Raw genomic sequence first — 24,964 nt, 5'->3', positions numbered from 1 at the left:
AATTTTGATAACGGGGACGAATTTTCTTGCCGTTTCCGCATCAACCGTTTTTGAAATCGGCAAACGCTTGAATAATTGCGCCAATTTTTATTCAAATCGGTTCGCTCGGTTAATGAAAGTTGTGTACTGTTTGAGTGCTGTCGTTCGGAAAAATTTCGCAAAATTTCCAATAATGAAACCCGAAACCAAACCCGTGCTCCGTTTTGCCAAGCTGTCGGATCAGGCCTTTGCGCCTTCCAAGGGTTCCGAAAAAGCTGCCGGATTCGATCTTAAGAGGTAACTTTTTGGGGAGTTGGTTCAAATCGAAATTAACTGTTGACATTCTCTCTTACAGCGCCTACGAGTACACGGTTCCGGCTCGCGGCAAGCAGCTGGTAATGACGGACATCCAGGTGCAGCTTCCGGAGGGATGCTATGGTCGGGTGGCTCCACGTTCTGGACTGGCCGTCAAAAACTTCATCGATGTTGGTGCGGGTGTCGTCGATGAGGATTATCGGGGCAACCTGGGAGTAGTTCTGTTCAATCATTCCGACGTGGAGTTCAAAGTAGCCCGGGGCGACCGAATTGCGCAGTTCATTTGCGAGCGGATTTTCTACCCGGAACTGGTCGAGGAAACGAGCTTGAGCGAAACCGAGCGAGGCTCCGGAGGTTTCGGATCTACGGGAACCCAGTGATAAAACCAGATTTTTAATCTGCTCCTTGGATTAATGTTATTTTAAGTTTTAAGATATATCTGTTAAGCTTATGAAGTAATAAACTGTAATTCAACTAAATCTTGTTTTTGTTTTAATTTTGCTTTTGGTTGAACTAAACTGCATACTAATGATTTCAGGGATTTCCTTAACTTAAACATACGGTATATTGTAGGTGGCAGGCTTCGTTAAAGTTAAATGTACATATTAGGGACCGTTCAAATATTACGTAACGTGTTTATGAAGGAGGGGTTAGAAAGGGGGATAGAACAACTGAAATGAATGTTTTTCGTAGGCAGGAGGGGGGTCGAAAATGATCAAAAATTGTGTTACGTAATTTTTGACTGGCCGCTTAAATGTAGGTGAGCATTATCGCACGTGGCAATAGCACGCTATAGCATGTTTTAACATCACAAACTATTGCATAACGAAAGGCGATATACGCACATGAAGTCGCCTGCATGTATGCAATCGTAATAGCTCCCATTTTTTTTGTTATGGATTCAGTGGCAGTGGTGTACTGAAATGAAAAGTACCATTTTCCATTGTCACATTTGAACGTTTACGTAAAAAAAAGAAAGAACATCAATTCATTTTAAAATACCCAAGCAATTGCTATCTTTCTTCTAAGAAAAAAAAGCAATTTAAAACTACCTCTTTTATTCTTAAATCTTAGGAATTTCAAATATGTAATTCATAGATGTGGCTCATCTTCTGAGAAGGATTGCATTTTTCTCCATGAATTTCGGATTTTTAATTGAATATTTCTGACCGCTACAGCAAAATACTATATTTCGATTAAAAAATATTTTTATTACCACAAAATAATAATGTTTAGCCATACATTCACTTGAAATTTCATGATCTTAAAATAAAATCTAACCTAACATCATAAAATAAAATATCCAAGCTTTCATAGTTTGCATGAAAAAAAAAAAACAAAAAAGCTTCGCACTTTCTGTTCCCAGTTTTTTGTAGGGTAGCGAAATTAGACTTACATCAAACCTGTGTATCTAACCCTGTTCCGATAACTCAACAACTTGTTTCGATTCGGCGCCTTCCTTCACTTGGCTACCTCTAAACGTGTTATCACAATCTTCAATCATGGATGGTATCGTACTTGTTGTTGTTGTTTCAACATTTTTTCTTATCAGTGCTTTTGATGGTTTTTTCCCATCTCTTTCCGTTGAACTCCAATGTCTCTCAAAATGGCACTTGACATGGAAATTAGACTGTCTGATTCCTTACTGCCAGTCTAACTTAAACCTATAAATTGCGAATACTATTCCTAACATTAAAAAAACAAATAAAAGCATTATCAAGTACAATTATTTAGAGCCGCGTTCAGTTGCAGTTTTCCAAGTACTTCAGTTACTCCTGCGAAAAATACATCTCTGTTTAAGCACAGTTTTTGCACCGTATTTGGATTTGATCCAACAGACGGTTCCGGATAATAAATTAACACGCTAAAACAACCAAAAAATACATTGCTGATCCCCTTCAATTGGCACTCGCGTTAGCTGAGGGAACCTTGAAGACGATAACGGCACCGGAATGTTCGAAAGCTGCTGTCTCGACGCCCGCCACGGCTTCGACGCTCAGGGTTCGGACCTTGTTGCCTAGCCGAAGCTGGAACGAAGGGGCAACATTCACCGTCAGGTCCGTATTGCACAGTCTGGAATTTTAGAAAATGGGAAAAGTTAGAAAACTCCTTACTTTACAAAAACTTCAAGAACTTACTCAAAATAACGTTTGCAGACGTGCGCCACAATCTCTCCAACGCGATCCTCCTTCAGTGGTTGATGCTCTCCCTGAAGTGCTACAACCAAGTCGTTGTTATGGTGCGAATGGAACACTACCAGCTGATCTCTTCCAGGACTAACACTGATCGCTGAAATCTGCGGAAAATATATAGTTACAAAATTACCCTTTTATTCCAAAGCCTATTGTTACCTCCTTAATCGCCACAGTTCGCTTCATGTTCCGGAATTTGTTCTTGGAACCATCCAACTTGTAGATCGCCGCGTCGGTAACAATGATCGCTCGATCGGCCGACTTGTTGCACTTGTTGAACTTTTTCACGAACGACGAAAACAGGACCGTCCGGAAGTTGTCCGTGTTCTTAATGTTATTAATACTGGAATTGTACGATGAATAGTTGGAGTTTTCGGCGACCACAGACAGGTAGTTGCCCAGCCAGCGACGATCGTGGCCCCAGAACTTCCGACGCTTGCGGAAGGCACTGGCCGCGATGATCTGTAGCCGCAGCTGGGGCCATTCGGAGCGTGGATACTTCCGGAGGATCATGGCCGCTCGCCAGTGTGAGAACAGCTTCCGCAGCTGCTTTTCCGCTTCCCGGCCCACTAGTGGAGGCTGAGGCCACTGGATACCCTTGCCGTAGTCTCGTAGCTGACGAGCATTACGGAAGCGATTGGCCAGGTCCTGCACGTAGCTCTTCAACTTGTACTTCCGATAGTAGCGCATGATCACGATGCCAGCCTTCATCTTCTTGTACTGTTGTCTGCAGATCCACCCACGGACCTGCTTTTGAAGTAGTGTTACAATGTGCGGAATCATATCGTTGCGTTGCTTTTCCAAAGCAAACAGCGTCTGCGGAGAACGGATGAAGATCTTCGTCTTGCCATATTTCACATCGTTGTTGAAGTTTTTCTCGTTCAGCAGCACCTTGACACCATCCCTGTCCGATCCACCTCTGAAATTAGGCCATGTGTACTGGGAAATCATCTTGTACCTCAACAAGAATTTGTCGTAACGTTGCCGATGAACGAATCCTGCCCTACGAACTCGAACGTTCTCCAACAATCCCAGATACCGAACTTGATGCTCAACTCGCACATCGTCGAAAACTGACGCACTCTTAATGTCGTTAGGCTTAATACAGCGCACATAGAACGGTTCCTTCTTCAGCAGTGTCGCTACCAATTCAGTCATCGAACGTTGAAACAGAGTTCCCGCCGTTAGCGGTCGTTTCGTGGTCTTCGAGATGTCCTGAGCTCCCTCCGGCCACATGGAGCTCATCAGTTTGTCGTTAGAATGAAAAAGTAACCTTTTGAAATCCTGGAAAAGGGTGTCCCGATTTTTTTCGATGAATCCATTCACACAATATATCACATCTCCAGCGTAATGGGTAATGCGGAAATCTTCCCGGTGCTTCAGCTCCTTGTCCATCGGCTTTAGCTGCCGGCTGCTGTAGTGCGGGTGATGCGACAGTTTCTTGTCCATCGCGTCCAGCAGCATTTCGTCGGTAATTTTGCCCACGTTGAGGCAGGCCTCGTCCATGATAGAGATGACGCCCTTGTGTGGTTGCTCCACCAACTCGCAAATAATCTGGGAAATAGTGAAGAAAATCGGTTTGAGGACACCTTGATTCAAGCTTAAACAAAAGTAAAAAAGTCAAAAGTCAGGTAGAACGTTGACGCGAAATACGTTGGATATTGTAAGGAAGGCGTCCGATACTTTTGAAGCTGATCAAGTCCTTCCCAGACAACCATTTGGTGTATTTCGAATTTGCAACGCAAATATACATGCAAATATACCTGAAAACATATCGTATATAGTGAACCTTCATATAAGAGAAGCGACATCTGATCCCTCTTAAAATGAAATATGTGGCAACATCGCCGAAATCTTGGACAAAAAAATTCCCAGCACTGATTTCTGGCTCAATGTTCAAGCTCTAAAGTGAACGCTCCTTCAATCCAACAAAACAACATTGAACTCGATGCCCGAAGGATCGCGATAAACGGTATGAATGACTTGAATTTCGTTAATAATCAGTTAGCTTTCTAACTAGAAACATGATTCACCAAAGCATTAAAAAAATTTGCACCTCATCATAAATTCATATGACCAGCTAAAAAATTATCTGTTTGAACTATAACAACAATCGCAATACCTTCCTTGGTTGAGTTTTCAATAAGAAAGGCAAAAGCTCTGCGACAAAATGCTCGGATCGATTGGAATCGATTTTGACAGTTCTTTTGCTCGATTGGAATTTTGTGTTTCAGATGTCACTTCTCTTATATACAGGTTCACTAATCGTATATAATGTAGCAAAACCAGTATATACGTGTCATTTTGGAGGCCATATAGGTACATTAGCAAACATATTCTTGATTTGGATTGTATTAAATTACGATTTGCACGACTTGTCATGCGCATCATTTACGACTACCCTGATTCTTTTTGGAGTATACTATGACAATTTACATTATCATATAGATGATTGAGGTTGTAATATACGACATTTTTCGTAACTATATGGAAAGTTTGACGACTTATTTGGTCGTCTTTTGCGACTTGAGTGCAGGGCTCTCATTTTCCGTCAGTTGAATAAAAATAAGATTATAATTTTTTTTTATACTTTAAACCAATCAGTTTATTCATCCATAAAAATAATAAAAATGAGATTATTTCAAAGAAATGCATTTTTTGCTGTCAAATTCAAGTTTATATTGTACAAGTTTATTATTTGCCAGATTGCTGATTTTTTTGTTAGTACCTGGACTTGATCCCCTGACCATACGATCTGCAGCTCATGATGGTTCCTCGAAGCTATCTGGGATAGATAAATTCAAGGGGATTAGCTTCAAAGGCATTAAACCAACAGCAAATCGTATATTTCTATAACTTAAATCTTTTAAATCGTAGAACACGTCATCGATGATCTAAAAATAGACCAACATTTTGAAGCCACCTTTAATTCGATTCCAATCATCGATGTCCCATTATCATAAACGATTTTATTGAACTTTTTTGTATTCTTTTACGATTGCCAGCAAATACGTTTTACGAAAATCAGACATGCGAATTAATTTGCAAAGGTATACGATTGCATGCACATTATTACGAATCAATGCAGTTATATACGTTTTTTATTTCGAATTATTTTATGCATAGCACGACAAAATCTCTTCACGGATTTGTCGCGAATTGTCGTACACAAAGGTCGAGTTCATATGTACATAAATACGAGTCTCTCTTCTTGTCGTAATAAAATCATGCAATGCTTTTAAATACGATAAAGAATATGCATGAACCGCACATTGTAGGTGCAGATATACGAAAATGAGTATAAATAACATTCTATACGATGTAATCTGTAAAAGAAAATACGACTTCTGGTTGTCTGGGTTGTTCTTTGTGGAGTCTTAGAGTCGTCTTTTTAATGTCACCAACTGACCTGAATGTCCAGTTAGATTCTGGAAAGATCATCCAAGCAACCAAAAGTTACATATTTACTTAAACATGGATTTCCCAAATATTCGGGATGAATAACGACTCTTACAATCCCTCGAGAAAAAAAAAAGAATTCCAAAGTTCACATTTGGCTGAACAAACGTGTTTTGAGACTTCTAAGTGCCCATATTACGTCAAAGTTACCTAGACACTTTAAGCGCCTCCTTATAGGTAAAAAAGTTGACAGCGGAACTTCTAAGTGCCTTCCATGGAACTTGTCCGCGCTATTCTCTTAAAAGGAACCATGCACCTGTTAAGGACTTTCCAATGAACCAAACAAAGACTTTAAAGTGATTTTTCAAAAGCATCTGTCAAATTTCGGTCAAAATATTCTTTTATGGTTGACATCAGCAAAACAACAATTCGGTTCATTAAAAAAAAATTGAATATATATTTAGCTCTGTCGCCGATTGCAAATTTTTAAGCAGAATTTTCCTTATCTTTTTCCAGATTTACCAAAAACGGTTGGTGATACTTGTCGAGTCCGGAGGATTAATTTCGGACTTGCTTTCCTGAATCGCTTTTTTTAGATCTTTTCGTCAACGCAATATTCTATCAACTGAATTCTATCGTCGATTTGGTTCGGGAAGCGAGAATATTTTTCCGCCCCGATTGCACACACACAGTCACGCGTTCGTTTCGTTAAGTTCCATTCCATCGATTTCAACTATTACCGTATTTTTTTTCACCTGGAGGCAAACTAGAGGCAACCTAGGTTCGCTCTAACTGCTGTCATCGTGCTCATTTGGTCGCGATTCGACCAGACCGAACTGAACGCCATAAACTTGATTTCGAGAAAATCGAGTTTAAAGTTCACAGCCCTACCAATTGATACCATTTTATAAGATATCTCATTTAATCATTTTACCATCCCATTTAGACTCTTATAAAGCCGACGTGCATGTACTGGTAGATTTATGATTACACAATAAGCCGTAAACTGAATTTTTATAGCAATATGTTTGCACCCAGTTCACTCTGGTCGAACTAAAATGTTTGAAAAATTACCATGCGCTATCATCTGACTGGACAATTTGTTCTAAACGTAGGAGCCTACTAATAGGCGCTTTACGGGCAGCACCCAACGAGTATGGGTGATGTTTGGAAAATGTTTTTTTTCGTTGAGCCAGAGTGAACCGAGCCATACAAATTTCGCACTTTTGAAGTCCGGAATATCTTTGATTGTTACTTACCGGTTGCGTTCTGAACGACAGTAAGCAATTAAATGAAGTATCTTTCATCGTTAAATGTTAAAAATTCTTACATCCTCTTGAGTAAATTGGAATACAATACTCAAGGGATTCGGTTCAGTCTGGCGGAGTGAAATTTAACAAATGCTTACAATCCGAAATATAAAGTTTTTAGCCACGGGAACGTTTTTTATCATATAATTTACCAGAAATTAGTTCGAGGCGAGCCGAAGAACTGTTTTGAATCGGAAAAACCAACACATAAAAGATTATTTCGCACAAAATTAGTTTTCATGACCAAAACAGACTTTTTGTCTTTACCTCTAAGGTGGCTCTCAGTTCATTTTGGCGCAACGCATTTTTGCCATTTCCACTGTCTACAACATTGAAATTTTCTAATAAAATCAGAAAAAATAGGAAAAATGTTCTGATTTTCATTGGACAGGTAGTTTATCATGTTTCGCATCCGCTGCCATAGATAACTCAATTTTTTTCAAATTGGCGTTCAGTTCGGTCTGGTCGAATCCCGGCCATTTATTGCTCGAGAGGCAACCTAGGTTCGCTCGAAAAGCGGACGGAGTCGCCCTGAGAAGAAAGTCAGTTTTGCGAGAAGTTCACCAATACTCTCAACGTTGTTGTCAAAACATTAAACAGCTGTTTTGGGCTGAAAGCAAAACAGTTGAAATAATGAACGGGAAAATGATTATTGCAGTGATTTTGAACCTCTCAGCCAAGCAAAATCGTACTATATGCTGTCCAGTGCAATCCGGACACGAAAACAGTCAATCCGGATGTGAAGAACCGAATGAAGAAATCCAGAAGGGAGAACAAAATGACAGCTGCATGTAAACATTGCGCTCGTTCTCACGCACACCTACGTATGGAATAACTCGAAACCCGAAAGACGCTTTTTTATTCTGACAGTTCCAGGGCCAAATCCGGAATCAAAAAAAAATACGCCATATATAAACGCTCTCGTATCTCTCACGTCGCATTTCGTTTTTCGAGATAATGTTAGTGAGGTCACTGTTTCAATATCAGAAAGCTCTACTGATCTGGATTAGCTCCTGATTTCACAGACAACATACGTCTTCACTGTGAATCACATATCACATATAAATAAATAAGTTATTCAAACTAATGTTTTTCAATACTTTCATTTATCTTTGTTCCTATATTCTCTACATCCCCCTTCTTGCCTACTCTTATTTTTAATTTTTCAAGCTTTATTTTTATCGCTATTGGCTTTATTTTTATATTCAAACAATTTAGACTCAGACTTTATTTTTATATGTCAGACTAACATATGTTTCACATACAAAATTAAAACGTTTTGTCTGTCTGACCTGGTTTTTTATGTTTTTCCTTCTTACCCTGTCAAGATTTTTTTTTTATAAGTCCAACCTTTCATCTTCTAATTATTTCATTTTCTTTATGATTATTTCCTCCTGTTCTCATATTTGCTCATTATGCCATAAAATATTCTAATATCATCATTTTGGCGTCTCACCACCTAACTTCTTATTTAAATTGACCGATCTTTTTTCAATGGTTTGAATTCATAAACTTTAATGTTCCAGAATTTTTAAAAATACTCATAATTTACCTTTTAAATCCTCTGACTAGTTCGAAGTTCTTTTATCATAAACTGCACTTTTTGCACTCTATGATCATTTCCTTGGAATCATTTTTTTTTCATCCTACCTTTTAATATTTTTAAATTCTTTTTGTCCTCTTTCATTCTTTCTTCATCTCATTTTTTTTCGCATTTTGTTTGATCATGACCTCACCAAGGTCAACGAATAAAACAATTTATATCTTCTCAATTTCTCATCTTATTATCTTCTTCTCGACTTATCTCTCCAGCTTCTTAACTATGAACATCACATGTTTCAGGATAACATCTATTAGATTGTCATGTTTTTTTTCTTTTTAATCTTTCTGTTTTTTTCTCATCTGATATTCGTCACAATTTCAAATAATTTAATATACTCATCTTTTCATCTACTTATTTCCGCACAACCTCTGTACTTATTTTTTCACTGTTTTATCTTTCGCATCTAATATCTCATCTACTATTTTTCTCTCTTCACATCTCGTCATCATTTCTTCCATTTTTCTCTCCAGCCTTTCATCTTCTTATTTGAATCTTCCCATTTTCTAATTTTCGAATCCTGTCATCTTTTCATCGTTTCATCACAAAGCTTTTTATTATCGTGGCCGAAAGAACTTTATCCTGAATTTCATCAACGGACTCGTTTCTCATTTCTCCTTTTTTTATCATCTTACTACCCAGACAACCAGAAATCGTATATTATTTTACAGATTATATCGTAAGAATGTCATTTAAACTCATTGTCGTATATCTGTACCTACAATGTGCGGCCCATGCATATCCTCTATCGTATTTAAATGTATTGCATGTTTTTGTTACGACAATTCGTATATCTGCACCTACAATGTGCGTCCATGCATATTCTTTATCGTATTTAATTACATTGCATGATTTCATTACGACTATACAATCCAAATCAAGAATATGTGTGCTAATGTACCTATATGACCTCCAAAATGTTACGTATATACTGGTTTTGCTGCATTATATACGATATGTTTACACGTATATTTGCACGTATATTAGTGTTGCAAATTTGATATACCCACCAAATGGTTGTCTGGGTATCCCTTACTTGTCTTATCTCCAAAAAAACACCTCGTGTTCAAGGATTTCATCTATCCATCTATCATCTCTCAATTATTTTTTTTATCTTGCTTCATGTCATCTGATAATCTTCATATTTTCTTATAATTCTTTTTTGCCCATTTTTTCCTTTATTATATCTGCTATTTCAACCTCCCTAATTTTTTTTTTATCATTCTTTCATTCTTATCGTTTAATTGTTCGCATTTCATTTTTCATCTTCAATACTTCTTTCCTTCTCATCTTTTTATCTCTTCTTCTACTTTTTTTTTGCTCCAGTCTCTCATCTTCTATTTTTCATTAATTTATTAATTTTTTTTTTGTTTTTTCATTTCGAAATAATATCATTCCCTGATATCAACTTAAAAAATTAGATGCAATGTTTTCCAAACAAACTCTAAATTTCATCGAAATTCGATCATCCAAGCAAATCAAAATCTTAAACGAAAATGTTCAATATTTGCGTTCACGGTCATAGTTGGAAGACGCCACCATTCGAGATTCCTGCCACTCGGAGCACCGTCATTCAAAGCCGAAAATAATCCGTTTGAGGCCATCAAGAATCGCTCAAGATTCTTCTGTACTGCCACTCGAAGCAAGAACTTGGCCGCTCGGAGCCGAAAATAAGCCGCTCGAGGCTTCCAAGAATCGCTCAAGATTCTCCTGTACTTGCCGCTCGGAGCAAGTACTCGGCCGCTCAGAGCCGTAAATAAGCCACTCGAGGCTTCTAAGAATCGCTCAAGATTCTTCTGTACTGCCACTCGGAGCAAGTACTTGGCCACTCGGAGCCGAAAATAAGCCGCTTGAGGCTTCCAAGAATCGCTCAAGATTCTCCTGTACTTGCCGCTCAGAGCAAGTACTCGGCCTCTCAGAGCCGAAAATAAGCCACTGAGGCCAGAATCACTTAGATTCTTTGTGACTTTGCCACTCAGAGCCAAAATCACCCAGGACCACTCAAAGTCCTGAATTTTCATCGCCACTTAAAGCATTTATTACCATTAGCTTACCAAATAATCACTTTCACGTCAATATATTGCCAAGCCTTTTAAATTATAGCAATAGTTCTCGAAATTCTTGGCCATCTTTTTTCACACGACACTTACCAAAATGGCTTCCTTTTTTCACCGATTATTAAAGATTCTAAAAAACCGATCACAAGAGCACTTTACACTTAACCGACATTTAGGAATCAACATTTGTTTGCACAAAATCAAATTGTCTTACATCTTTTCCCCGGGAGCGATGACCACGCCATTGTCGAGTCCGGAGGATTAATTTCGGACTTGCTTTCCTGAATCGCTTTTTTTAGATCTTTTCGTCAACGCAATATTCTATCAACTGAATTCTATCGTCGATTTGGTTCGGGAAGCGAGAATATTTTTCCGCCCCGATTGCACACACACAGTCACGCGTTCGTTTCGTTAAGTTCCATTCCATCGATCTCAACCAACGTTGCCACATCGAAATCTGTACCGCTCATCGAAAAAATCTTTTTCATCTGTACCGAAAACTCAAAAATCTGTACCAAAATCTGTACCGAAGAAAACAAAGTTCTGCCTGCAATGTGATGATATGTGAAAATTTTGTTTCCTTATTTTTAATCTTAAAAAAGATAGATAATTCATTGCACATTGTACAGGTTTTTAGTTAAACACTTTTTGAGAAACTTATTCAATCATTTTTATTTTCTCTCTTTAAAAAACTGACATTAAAAAATATTTTCCATAACGAACACTTCCTAATGTTCATGATGTTTATACAAAATATTATTAAAAAGATTTTTGAGCGTCATATTTAATACGACATTTTTCGATCCGCCGTTTTATCTTAAATGACTTTTCGTTCTTAGGATAGCATCCAATGTCTCAACACTCAGAAAATTACGAACTTCGGTTTAATTGGCATTAACTTGCGAGAAAATGCGCTCAACCACTGCTGACGAATGGGGGATTATAATCAGATATTTAATTATGTGTAGCAAATTTGGAAATCTAATTGTTCCATCGTGACTTCCCAGTAAGGAACTCTTATCGTCAGAATAATAAAGGCTAACTTTTGACTTATTTTCTATAAAGTTTTCAATAAACTGGTTGAAAGCAAAATGTGGAAACAATTTTCTGTTTTTATAAGTAAAAAATCTGTACAAATCTGTACCAAATTTTGAAAATCTGTCATCTGTACGTACAGATTCTGTACCAAAAATAAGCTCAAAAATCTGTACCTGTCTAGATTAATCTGTACATGTGGCAACCATGATCTCAACTATATAAACGCTCTCGTATCTCTCACGTCGCATTTCGTTTTTCGAGATAATGTTAATGAGGTCACTGTTTCAATATCAGAAAGCTCTACTGATCTGGATTAGCTCCTGATTTCACAGACAACATACGTCTTCACTGTGAATCACATATCACATATAAATAAATAAGTTATTCAAACTAATGTTTTTCAGTACTTTCATTTATCTTTGTTCCTATATTCTCTACAATACTGTTCACCAATGCGCAATGCGCTGGAAACACTCAAGTCTGCCGTAAAAACTCTTGACAAACCCTGATCAACCCTGAAACACCCACCAAACTTCACACCAACAACACAATCAATCGGTTTTCTTTTCGGCGTGTGTCAGTTTTCTAGAGATCTTATTGAAGCTGATTACCATTCTCCTTAGCAACTTAAACGAACTTCCAAGCTTTAAGAACTTAAAATTTGGGCTGTATAGAATGAGCACGTTTTAAGGGAATCCTGGGTGCCAGCGATATTTCATCAAAAAGTTCGTTTAATTTCCCATACAGTCATTTTATGTTGTGTCCGCAAATTGTGTATTTTCTAGGATTCGGCAATAACTGCCCCGAATTTTAATGGGATTCTAATATTTTTTAAACGGAGCATCCACCAGATTGTTGCTTTCAGGTGGGAAAATGACTTTCTGAAAGTGTCAGATCATTTGACTGGAGCACTACAAAGAACACAGTTAATTTTCGCCTCGATTTCCAGCACAAAATTTCTCTGGAAATGTACAGCAATCTAATTTTTTGCTGGAAACTAGCTAACATTATTTATTTTGCTGTTTTTTCCAGCAAACGATCCGAATTGCTGAAAAATCAGCAAACTATCTGTCAAATTGGGGACTTGTTATTTTCGTATGATCGTAAAAATGTAGGCGAACTAATCTGTAAGTAGAATTTGTTTGCTTTAAATTTAAAATACATCTGACGAAATTTTCATATTTTCCAGAATGATCAATCAATCAGGGATAGAATTTACAGCCGCTAGAAAACATGTAAATGCTGGTTTTCCAGCAATTGAGTTTGCTGATCGTTTCCAGCAATTCTAACTCCTCGCCAAACACTCGAATCGTAGGAATCGTAGGAATAGACCGTTAAATTTTTGGAAGACGGACTTTTCGCTGCTTTTACAATACTTGAACAGCATTGACTGGGATGCAGTTTTCGGCAACGCACCAGTAGACGTTATGACTGAGACTTTGGCGTACAGTTTGCGACAACTTCGACGCGAAAAAAAATGCATGTTTGCGAAGGCTTCGAAAAAATCTATCGGTTAACTCTCAACAACAGTTCAAAGCAGCAAGCACAGCCTACTCGCAGACTCACTGTACAAACACCATGTTCTGCGTGTACAATCTGGTTTACGTAAGAACCCTCGAAGTTTCTGGATATTCGTAAATTCGAAACGAAAATCGAGCTCCCTAACTACCTCAGTCCTTTACAACGATGCTGTTGCTGATTCTCCAGATACGTGTTGCAATTTATTTGCTGAGCATTTTCGGGCGGTCTTCCTGGACACTGCCTCTTCCGAAACTGAGTGCACTGATGCCACGTTTCACGTCCCGGCCGATTCTATAGAGTTCAACACCTTCGAGATAGATCAAGAGCTCATCGAAAATGCCGCAAGGAAGCTGAAAAGCTCTTTTGCCCCTGGACCTGATGGAATTCCGGCTGTTATTTACAGTCGATGCATCGAAGCTCTCTCGTTGCCGCTAGCCCAAATCTATAACCGATCATTTCAACAACGTAAATTCCCGGACTATTGGAAAAATTTCTTCATGTTTCCTGTTTTCAAAAATGGCGAACGACGAAATGTGAAGCCATATCAAGTTTATCGGCAGGATCCAAGCTTTTCGAAATTGTTGTAAGTCAAGCCCTCTTACGCGCTTCCTCACATTATATTGCCGCTGAACAGCATGGGTTCATGCCTGGCAGATCGGTGAGTACCAATCTTTTAGAGTACACTTCGTTTTGTCTGAACCAAATAGAAAGAAAAAAACAGGTCGATACTATATACACCGATAGACAAAGCCGATATCAAAGTGGTATTCGATACGATTGATCACGGAATCTTACTTCCTAGGCTTGCTAAGCTCGATATTCATGACAACATGGTTGAAATCATTTCTCACCGAGCGGTGTATTAGGATTAAATTTGGTGAAAGCATATCATTTCCATTTACTAACCGATCTGGCGTGCCTCAAGGGAGCAATTTGGGACCTTTACTGTTTGTTCTGTTTTTCAACGACTTGATCGTTAGCTTGAAATTGGAACAAAAATAGGATATGCTGATGATCTGAAACTATTCGTTCCAGTTGAATCCACTGTCGATTGTGCACACCTTCTCTCTTTACTAGATCATTTTGGTGAATGGTGTAGACTTTAATAAGCTATCAGTCAGCGTCTCCAAGTGCTCCGTTATAACATTCCAAAGAAAGAAAACGCGAATTCTATATGATTTTAACTTCGATAACCAGCGCCTTGACAAGGGCCCTTATTCTGCGCCTCGAGTGACGTGACGATAGTAGAGTCACCCAAGTCACTCTATTCCAGCAGTTGGTTTAGGTGAGTGTAGAGGATATAGATGAGGAAGCGGAAAGTAATTTATTCAATAGAACATGTCATCCATATGCATTCAATGCAGTAAAGGTTCTGATCGAAAAATCCTCTCTTTTATCTCTTTTGATCCAGAGAGAAATAACCCATATTGATTCTGCTCCGCCCATTTCCCTGACGCTCAGATATTTGAGACTATAAAATGAGCGTACCCAGCTTGATTGAACTCCTAGGGATGAATGACAGCATGCTGTTAAATTCCCGGAAAAAAATGATTGAACTCATTCGTTTAACTATTCTTGAAGCGGCAACATCGGGAAAAGTATACCCGTAAGAAAGAGTTTGGTCAAGATTGGTTCAGCAGTTTTCACTGCTGCCAATCATACAAAAGAGTAAATCTTGAATTCAATTCATTATGGATTGAGAAATTACGACAACGATTCTTGTGTCGTGAGCATCATCAGGATGAATAACCAAATGGTTCTCCCACCACCTAAGAAGACGGTAACTTCATCCAAGAAGACGGATCCTACATCCAAGAAGACAGATCCTCCACCTAAGAAGACGGTTCCTCCATCCAAAAAGACGGTTCCTCCATCGAAGAAGACGGCAAACCCGGGATCCTCAACGGAAGATCTCGACAATGGCGCAGCCGTTACGGCAACCTCAATGAATCGGTACGTTGAGTTCTATTCGACTCCGTGACGAGGCGAATAGTTAGAATGTTTTGAGAATCATTTCAATGCGTTAGTTTCCGATGAGAAAGCGGAGACTTGTATGCGCTTGGAAAAAAATCCGATTAACAGTCGGATGGGAGAAAAAGCATTAGTCACCGATGCGAAGACGGTGGCTTGAATGTGCTTAGAAGCGCCGGTTTCCGTGGGAAAGTCGGATAACCTGGATAGCGCAGTGAGAAAAAAAAACCCTAATAAGGTTTTTTTTTGTTTTTATTTTCTATTTACAGAAAAGAGTATAAATCGTTTAGGGACACGATGATGGATCAAAGGAACGAAGTTAAAAAGGAACTGCAAAGGACCAAAGCAGAATGTGAATCTAAAATCAAAGCCATAACAATGGCTAATATCTCTTTACAACAAGAGAATGATTCACTCAGAGCTGCCTAAGCGAAGGTTCGTGACAGTCCGGATATTTCAGTTGGCAGAGTTGGCACACCTTGGGATGGAACAACTTTGAACGTTCCTACCATTCCCGAATGTGCGCCAGCTAATCCCGGTACAGAAATTGACAAAGGCTCCTATGAGCATTGGAAGACAATCTTAACGTCCTCCTTCAACCTGGCCAGGGCCACAGATGAACAAAACCGCTGGGATATTTTTAGAATCAAAGCTGTACCTAGACTCTTAGAAGTGCTTTCCACCACTATAACGACGCCTGAAATGCCCGACGAGAAAAGAACACCTTATTCCAATGCAATCGCAAGGCTCGACGGCTTCTTTAACTCAAAGTCGTACGTCCTGGCACAAAGGAGTAAGCTCACCAACATCGTACAAAAAGCCAACGAAGACCACATTGAATTCATTTACCGAGTGGGGCAAGCGGTCAAAATTTGCAATTATTCATCGGACGTTGAGATGGAGAATATCTCGAGAGCAATCTCGAAAGGCGCAACCAACAAGGCAGTTAGAAGACTGGCTCATAAAAACTGACATGAAGGAGGCTCTGTAAACAGCCTGACCGACGCAGTTCGCAGTTGGGAGTCAGAAGTCAAAATTGAGGCGGAATACGAATGTCGACACGAACCCAAATCGGTAGCGGCCGTGGTAAAGAGACCAGAAATTACGACAGTGAAAAACGTCACTTCGGATGAACTTTGTGAGTTCTTACCCTATTCTCGTAGTCACCGTGGAAAAATATAAAAAGTATAAACAAATTAAATAAAATCAACCCTACAAATGGGCCGTCCGGGATTCCCCATTGGCAAACTCTACCAAGAGATTTTTTGTGGCGTTCTTACTTCTGTGAGAGAAAGGATGGGACTGGGTTGGAGTACTGCCCAACCCAAGTATTACTAAAAGTCTTAATACGGGTAAAACGAATTCGATCGGCCAAATGGGTAAAGAGGTTTCGACAGTTTAACAGTTTGTGTTTCAATAAGGCTGGAACAAATATCAATTTCTTTATTTGTCAGTCCCAGGGCAGTCGGACTATGACATCGCCAAGAAATTTAATACCGACCGGTGCACCGTCAGAAGGATTCGTCTTCGCGAAGGAATACGATCTTATCGGGCCAGAAAGCAATCAAGCCGGACATTGAAGCAGAATGTTGTAACTAAAGGACGTGTCCGGAAGTTATACACCAAGGTTCTAACGAAGTACAAAGGATGCATCCTCATGGATGACGAAACGAACGTGGAGATGGATTTTGGGCAGCTTCCTGGCCAAAAATTTTATAAAGCCACTGGTCGAGGTGATGTCCCTGGCAAGTTCAAATTCGTTTTGGCCAATAAGTTTGCAAGAAAGTGTTGGATCTGGCAAGGTATTTACAGCTGCGGACGAAAAATCTCCGGTTTTTGTGAGACCATGAACTTCAAGAGGTACAAGCGGGAGTGCCTGAGAAAATGTAATCATCCGTACATTAGATCTCACAAAGGACCAGTAAAGTTTTGACCAAGCTGCAACTACAGCAAAGAGGTCTATTTACAGTGGTATCGGGACAACAGGGTGGATTTTGTCGAAAAGGACTCAACCCACCCAACAGCCCTCAATTCCACCCTATCGAAAAGTATTGGGCTATTGTCAAGCAGAAGATGAAGAAAATGGTAGGACGAATCGGGATGCAACAGGATGAAGAGATGCTGGAATAAAATTGCCGCTGAGGTCAGGGTGTCCAAACTATTATGAGTGGTGTTCGACGAAAAGTTCGAAACTTCATCAAAACTATGTCGGAATATTTTTTTTTTATTATTTTCAGCAATAAAAAACCTACATTTTGAGTACAAAAAATTTAAATTTCGTTTACATAGCTCCGAGTTAGACCCCTTTTATTGCGTCGAGATTTAAGATGATCCATGTTTTAGTACAAAGTGTCGCTAATAAATATTTAAACTGTCGCTATCCGGTTTGATGTTATAACCATATTATAGCCAGAATTATCTTACAATATTTCTAGCTAATGTTCAGCTCTCAATAAAGTTGACACATCACTTATTGTGTGCGGTCTATAATCTTATCAACCCAGTTCTTCAACCGTCACCATTCAAAAGCTAATCAAATATCAATTGCCGTTTTATCAGTCATAAAAACAGTGTGGCGGTCACACCGCACTCACCTGATTGTTGAAATAGTCCACGTTGGTCCACTCGATACCCTCTCGGCGGTATTCTTCCTGTTCCTGTTTCAACACCAGCTCGATAAACAGTTGCTGCAACTTTTCGTTGCAATAGTTGATGCAGAACTGCTCGAAACTGTTCCGATCGAATATCTCGAAACCGTAGATATCCAGAACTCCGATAACCCGGTTGTACCGTTTCTGGGTACTGCTTCCGGGCACTACGATGGCTTTGTTGATGCGCTGGATGATCCAGGTGAATAGCCGGTCGTAGATGGCCTTAGCCAGGGCATCTCGACCGAATTCGGCCTGGACCGTGTCGTGCGTTTTGGTCATGATCTCACCCCGCGCTGCGATGACCCGCTCCGTAAGCGATCGACGCATTTCTTCCTCGGTGACGCCCAGCAGCTGGGACACCGGTTTTAACTGGTTCCGGTTTGCAATCTGAATCTGTTCGTCTTGTGCTATGAGTAAAATATAATTTTACTTCAATTTTAAAAAATAAAACCGTCAATATGTTGAAACTCACTTTTGAACTCGATGTTTCCCAGATGCAAAACGGCGGCAACCGTTCGCCAAACGATCGACAGCTCGTCGTTGCTGAATCCCAGAGCCCGCAAACCTCCCGTTGTAGCTTTATAGTCATTCTTTTCCGACAACACTTCTACGCTGCCTTGGTTGGTGTAATGGTAGTCGGATGGATTTCTACTCAGCTGGTACTGCCTCAAGTCTGCATCCGTTGCACCGCGTAATAGCTGTAAAGAGAAGTTTGAATTTTTATAAGTTCTAAAGTCGAAGTTGATTGTCAGCAACGTAGAGTGAATCAATTTTAAAGAAACTGTAATGACCTTGCGTTACTAAAGATTCAGATAGAGAAAATTATCAAATTTAATAACTCTAGCCCGGAGGTTTTCACAGTGGTCCCTTCTGCCCCCGAGAGACGTTTAGAACCTACAAGGGGGCGGTAGAAGGGCTCAGTACTACGCATAGTATCACAGAACAAATTTTGTCAAAACTACCTCAAAACTCACCTAAGAGGAAGGGAGGGGGAGACCAAAGAAAATCGAAAATCGATATTTTTAATTAAAACGCCAATATCTGCAGATGGTGTTATCTCGAAAAAAAAAATTGCAAAAAATCAACTTTCTTGAGAAACGAGTGCCGGCCAAAATTGTTTTTCTCCCCTCAGGCCCTATGCAATTCTTCTCAACCCGCGTGAAGCACATCTCTCAGATTTAAGCTGTTTTGTCAGATTTAAGTTTTTTTTTCCTCAGATTTAAGCTTTTTTCTTAGATTTGAGAAAAAAGCTTAAATCTGAGGAAAAAAAGCGTAAAAACAAGATTCATTAACACTTAGCAAATAGATGTTGGTCGCACGATACATAGACAAATCCTTTATCATTGCAGCCCCCTGACCCATCCATGGAGGGTTTTCAAATTGATACTAAGCAAAAATTAGGGTAAAGTGTACAAGACGCACCAGCGGTATTAGATGGCACATGACATTACTTCTCAAAATATGCTAATGGCTTCGAATGATGTTTTTCCTCATTTATATGTAGGTATTATGGCCAACAATCTTTTCTATCATTTCTTAGGTGAAAAGTTCACTAAATCGACTATAATTCTTGGAAAGAGAGGGATTTGTCGAATTTGTGTGAAACTTGTAATTTATAAGGTTTCATGGTAAACCAGCCAAAACAATCTGATAAAACTGCAGTAGATTTTTTGTTGTATTGTTTACCCCCAAAATGTCCCTCTAATAAAGCTATTATATTCAGAAAACATGTTAAAATTAGTTTCATTAAAACCAGAAATTACTGCAATTGGTGTTTTTATGCGTAATGCCTTTGTACGGTTTTGTAAAAATTGTGTACGCATACGTTTTCATTAGATTTTTCATCAAAGTTTGTTGCAAGTTACCCCTTTTTCTAAAATCGCATGTTTACAAAAAATTTAAAATATCTGAAGATAACAATAATTTTTCTGACTACCTCAGTTTGATGTCCCATCAACCATAAAACTTTTGATGCATTAAGGTCATGATTATCTGTGGACGTGAGTTTTTCAGAAGCCATCGAAGTTGAAAAGTGTTGCATGTTGCCCCAGTTGATGGTATTTCACTAACTTCCCACATTTTTTTAAACTAAAAACAATCATATAAAAATGGGCAGAATGCAACCAAGACCACGTGTTTTACGCTTATGTTTATGATTGTGTTAGAGCAAACGCACCAATACGAGAGTATACGCGGCCCGATTTTGCTCATTTCAGCGGACCGATTTTGGTATACACACTCTTTCGCGCACCGGGTGGAAGCATATTATTTTTAAATTGTGCATTGCACTGAGAAAACTTTAACAGAAAATATTAAATTAAATTTACTGATCGAATAAATTTTCGGAGTCGATAGTTTTTTCGCTTCAATTTCGGTTATTATCATTTTTATTAATTATTAATTATTATTATGCATAGCGATTGTTGGAGGTTATTCGACGGGTTAACTGCTATCCGTTATGTGACGCCAAAGTCGACATGCTGGTTGAAGATGCCATACAGCAGCAACAGGGCCACGCAGTTTCGAGCGACCAGCAACCGGGTCAGGTTGCGGATGCAGCTAGAACTTAAGTGAATTCTGTGCAGTGTCAGCCGGAATCATCCGAAATTCAGCGGAACTTGCGCGAAATATGCCAGCTGCTGTGGAGTTCCACGATCAAACAGGAGGTTTTCCGCCGCTGCGCTGGTTCAAGACTTTGGCTTCAGTGAGTCGGAACCGTTTTCCCTGGTGCAGCGCAGCGAGAAGGAGGATTGTATGCGTCATTGCCCCGGTTCAAACTTATCTGCTAAAGATGCTGCTCATGGCCCCGGTCAGACAGTGAAGTTTTTTTTTCTATCTGCTGCCTATACTTTTCCAACCTGTACGGAGGGTAGAAAAAAATTTTAAAAAAATAAATTTTCGCTAAATAAACAGTTTTTTCACTTACCTGCATTGCTTACGTTGTTGTTACTCGATGCTGGTCAATTGCAAGTTCTGCACTGTTCAAAATTATGCTAATTCCGACGACCCACTCGGCTGCGAAGAACAAACCCTGGGCCACCGATTCCGAGGGCCTAAATTTTCACCTCTTTCGACCCAGCACAGAATACTTCCAAAATGGCTCTATATAATTTTCGACACATTTCCGATCCCCCCGCGAACAAAATTCCGTCCGCACGTTCGAACGAATCAAAAGAAAAGCCACAATTGCTTAATTAATCAACAAATTGTTTACCAAAATTACAAAATTTTAATAAACATCGTTTGTTGAACTTAGCCTTAAATGGTAGATTTTTTTCAGTGCATGTTTGCTCTCGCCCCTTTCTAGTGAGCAAATTTGGTGATTTTGTCGGTCCCGACGGCAACGGCCCTATTTTGCTCACCCACATACTAACCCCCGGTGCGGTTTAAAAGTGATCAAACGCGTGAGCATTTTCACTATACTCGCGATTGCTGCGGATGCCCTTAACTTTTGAGAAAACATGAATATCAGAACGAAATGTCATTCTTTTATTTGCTGATTCCCAAATTATGATAAAAATTTATAATTATAACAAATTTCGTCCTTTTTCAAGTTTAAAAGGCGTACCAATATTCGATTCGAAATAATTATCAACCGCCTTATTTTCAGCGATATCTGCCAAGAAATTGAATTTCGTTGAATACTTGAAGGCGTTTGACCAATAATAATGTCAAAAAGAGTATTTAAAAAAGCGAAATTTTCGACAAATTTAGCAACATCAATTTTTTTCTCATTGCGTGGTTAGTTGAAAAAAATACGATGGACATGTTACTAAATATTTGATGTTCCAATTATTATATTTCGTAAAATCATTGTTTCGGTATGTTGCGTTTATAGTTTTGACGTTTTATCCCACGATGTGCTTTCTAGTTAGTTTCTAAGATTTTTTTCACGATGACGTAATTGCCTTTTGTGGTGACAGTTCGCAGGTCCTGTGTATAACATTTTATTGAGCATATCAAATATTTTTTTTATAAACGTCAATGGTTGACTAAGTCAACTTGACTTACAACACATCACCGACTTCCAACAATCTCGTAGTTTATTTTCCCTTGTTGGAAGTTTGTCGGAAGTCGAACCCGCATAAATCGGTATTATACAATAACGATTTCCATTAGTCCGAACTTCCCAATTGAAAATTTAGTGCGGCGCGATAACACGAACGAGAAATGGGATGCGGCGATATTTTTCGTATTGGCAATGGGCGCGCTCGACACCTCGGTATAAGATTTCTCATGTGTTGAACAGAGAAAGCAAATGCCTTCACCCCAATTTCACTCCGATTAGCTTTCATTCTTATGGAAATCTGTGTAAGAGTAAAGAGCAAGCTTTATTCTTTTCAGCAGGCCCAAGCCCAATAGCTGCTCGGTCAAGAAAGTTAATTCAAAACTTAATTTAAGGATAGAAAAAAACAAGTCTCTTTTTGAGAACAATATTTAGTGCATTTTAGATTTCTTGACAGATATTTCTCCGGGAATGTACTGAAAGTTGAAAATTCCTAAAAAAGTTCGAAGGCTTTTTTAACATTTTTCTTTAGGATCAACCTACTTTGCATTGAATATTTTGTGGCACACGCTCGTTTTTATCTAACCATATTTGGTTTAAAAATAACCATTTTATGACATTTGCCTCAAAACTACCAATATGGTTATTTTTTATGAATTTTTCCATAATAAATTTCAACCATTTTGGAACTTCTCGAGTATAAACTAGAAAATGGTTGAATAATTTGACGTCTTTTCATCGCCATTTTTGAAAGCGACCAACATTGCAGCCGAACGCGTTTAAAAAAAAAATCTTTTTTCCCTTGTAACCAGTGATTGAATTTTGCTGAGCATGAATTGATCAACCATCTCTCGCTCAACGCTTTACTCGGAAGCAAAGGTTGCTTTGAGGCAGCGAAAACGACAAAACCGATGATGCATACGCTCTCACATGGCCCGCCTTCAAGAAGCAATATACATTCGAGGCAGCGAATCCAAAAAACCAAACGAATGGCTCTCACTCATCTCCTGTTACATTCTTGACGGAACCGAATTCAAAAGGCAGAGCAAACCCGAGTCTCCTCGTTTGTGCCTGGATCGAATACCCGAGGTTTTTCTGCTATTGCTATTATTGCACAGCAACCGCACGCAGGCAGCTAGTTTTTTCGTTTCTTTTCCCACCCTCTCTTTGCACCATACGTTGCGGGCCTCCATAAGTTCGGTTGTTGTCGTTGTTGCCTCAACCTTTGCGGCGAGGTTGAAGATGTTCTCCTCAACGCAGATATCGGCTTGAGTCCATCAAATTCAATAATGTAAATGAGTATGTGTGCCTCGTCTATTTCATGCATCATGTAGCGACCGAACGTTGAGAGAGTTCGTTCTGAGCAGCGAACGGATAGTGGCTCTCGGAGCAGATCCTCCTCATGGGGGGAGGTTTGAATGAATGTATATGTATCGTCTCCTGTATTACTATACGAGGCCTCAAAGTGTGTATTTTGAATGCCTCTGATGAGAAAATGGTTGAGGATTTCAATCACTGCTTGTAACTCAATCGAATTTTCGAGTTAATCATATTGAATCCTTGATCAATGAATCCAGATCATGAAAAGTAAGTGATTTTCTGTAAATTTTCGTCATAACAATAATCTTAATAATCAACAAATAAAAAAGAATTCAGGGCACGGAATGGACATTGCTTCAGGCGGACTATGCATCGGAACAATTAGATTGTGAGGACTCACAGAGGTCTCAGCGGGTGTTCCACAGGGGTCAATACTCGGCCCGGTTCTGTGGAATATCACTTACGACGAACTCCTACGAACGAGCCTTCCATCGGGAGCTGAACTCGTAGGATTTGCGGATGATATAGTCCTCTTGGCGAGAGGCTCCTCAACAGCGGAGGTTGAGCTACTGGCCACGGTAGCTATCCAGGCAGTGGAAAGCTGGATGCACTCCAAGTGCCTGCGTCTAGCCCACCACAAAACCGAGATGGTACTAATCAATGTTCCGAAAATCAATCAAAATAAACACTCAGGATGCGTTTCCTGTTGGATACATTCTGATTGTATAATGGGATAGCGCCTCTCGCAACTGCTTCGCCCGACTGGTATGCAATCTCGATCAGCGCTCTACTTAGCGATGCGAACCGAGTCCCATCATTCAGAATCATCGGGTTTGCAAACATCGCATATCGGAGATGACTGAGATACCAACTGATCCATTCTGAATGTCATTCACTCAGTATCCGACTGGCTGATTAGAAATTGAAAAGACGGCGGAAGTGACCATCTTTCCATCACAAACACAACTACAGTTTGATTTTATTCTTACTGTAGTAAAAAAAAAGCTGTAAAATCAAATAAATTTATTAATTGGCTATGTTTAAAATCAAACAACATTTGCTAATGATCGGTTACATGTATCACTCGCTCACTGCCTGAACCATTCCCTCCCGATCCTAGCCCAACATGATTCGCCGTATGCATCGCTCAATGGTGAGATTCCAATTTGATGATAGTGCTGCACTGTTTTGACAGATAGCATCGTGCGATTGGCTGGTAAACGGTGGATAATGTGCAACACGAGACCCCATAGTGGTCATATCACCTCTTATTCACAACTCCTATCTCTACCTCCCCGCGGTGCCGGCTGGGGTGCGAGTAACCTAAGCGGAGATCGGGTACCCAACCCCGGTGGATGCTTTGGTCGCATGCAGACTGAGAAGGTGGCCGCACGCGTCTGTTCCCCAGGTCAGGGGCGGCGTGCAACAACAACCGAGCGTCTGTTCTCCAGGTCAGGGGCGGCTCAAACAGCGTCTGTCTCGCAGCGAGCGGCTGAATTTACGAAATGCGGCTCCCGCCAGCTAAGTCCAAGATGGCAGCCCCATCGCGGGATACACACAAAATTTTCGAGGCCGAAAATTAGCAAAATTTTGCTCAAATTTGAC

The 24,964-nt window shown here is 39.6% G+C and overlaps 2 protein-coding genes across 7 annotated transcripts in view; one reads left to right on the top strand and one right to left on the bottom strand.

Moving 5' to 3' along the window:
• The first annotated feature begins 89 nt into the window (after nucleotides 1-89).
• Nucleotides 90-773, top strand: LOC129748788 (deoxyuridine 5'-triphosphate nucleotidohydrolase). The gene is made up of 2 exons (XM_055743538.1): nucleotides 90-276; nucleotides 335-773. Exons 1-2 carry the CDS (start codon nucleotides 113-115, stop codon nucleotides 672-674), a joined length of 504 nt encoding a protein of 167 aa, XP_055599513.1. The 5' UTR covers nucleotides 90-112; the 3' UTR covers nucleotides 675-773.
• Nucleotides 774-1,477: 704 nt separating this feature from the next.
• Nucleotides 1,478-24,964, bottom strand: part of LOC129743796 (unconventional myosin ID) — a 94,638-nt gene continuing 71,151 nt past the window's right edge. For all 6 annotated transcript variants that reach the window (XM_055735991.1, XM_055735992.1, XM_055735987.1 and 3 more), the window contains exons 5-9: nucleotides 18,506-18,731; nucleotides 17,977-18,440; nucleotides 2,646-4,040; nucleotides 2,433-2,590; nucleotides 1,478-2,367 (exon numbers count right to left, since the gene is read on the bottom strand). In XM_055735991.1, the coding sequence (XP_055591966.1) occupies nucleotides 2,193-2,367; nucleotides 2,433-2,590; nucleotides 2,646-4,040; nucleotides 17,977-18,440; nucleotides 18,506-18,731 (2,418 nt within the window). In that variant the 3' untranslated portion in view covers nucleotides 1,478-2,192. The remainder of the gene's footprint in view (nucleotides 2,368-2,432; nucleotides 2,591-2,645; nucleotides 4,041-17,976; nucleotides 18,441-18,505; nucleotides 18,732-24,964) is intronic.

This window comes from Uranotaenia lowii, chromosome 2 (assembly GCF_029784155.1).
Source record: "Uranotaenia lowii strain MFRU-FL chromosome 2, ASM2978415v1, whole genome shotgun sequence".
Lineage (NCBI taxonomy): Eukaryota > Metazoa > Arthropoda > Insecta > Diptera > Culicidae > Uranotaenia > Uranotaenia lowii.
The sequence above is the reverse complement of the archived record's forward strand: the minus strand, read 5'-3'. Positions and strand labels throughout refer to the sequence as shown.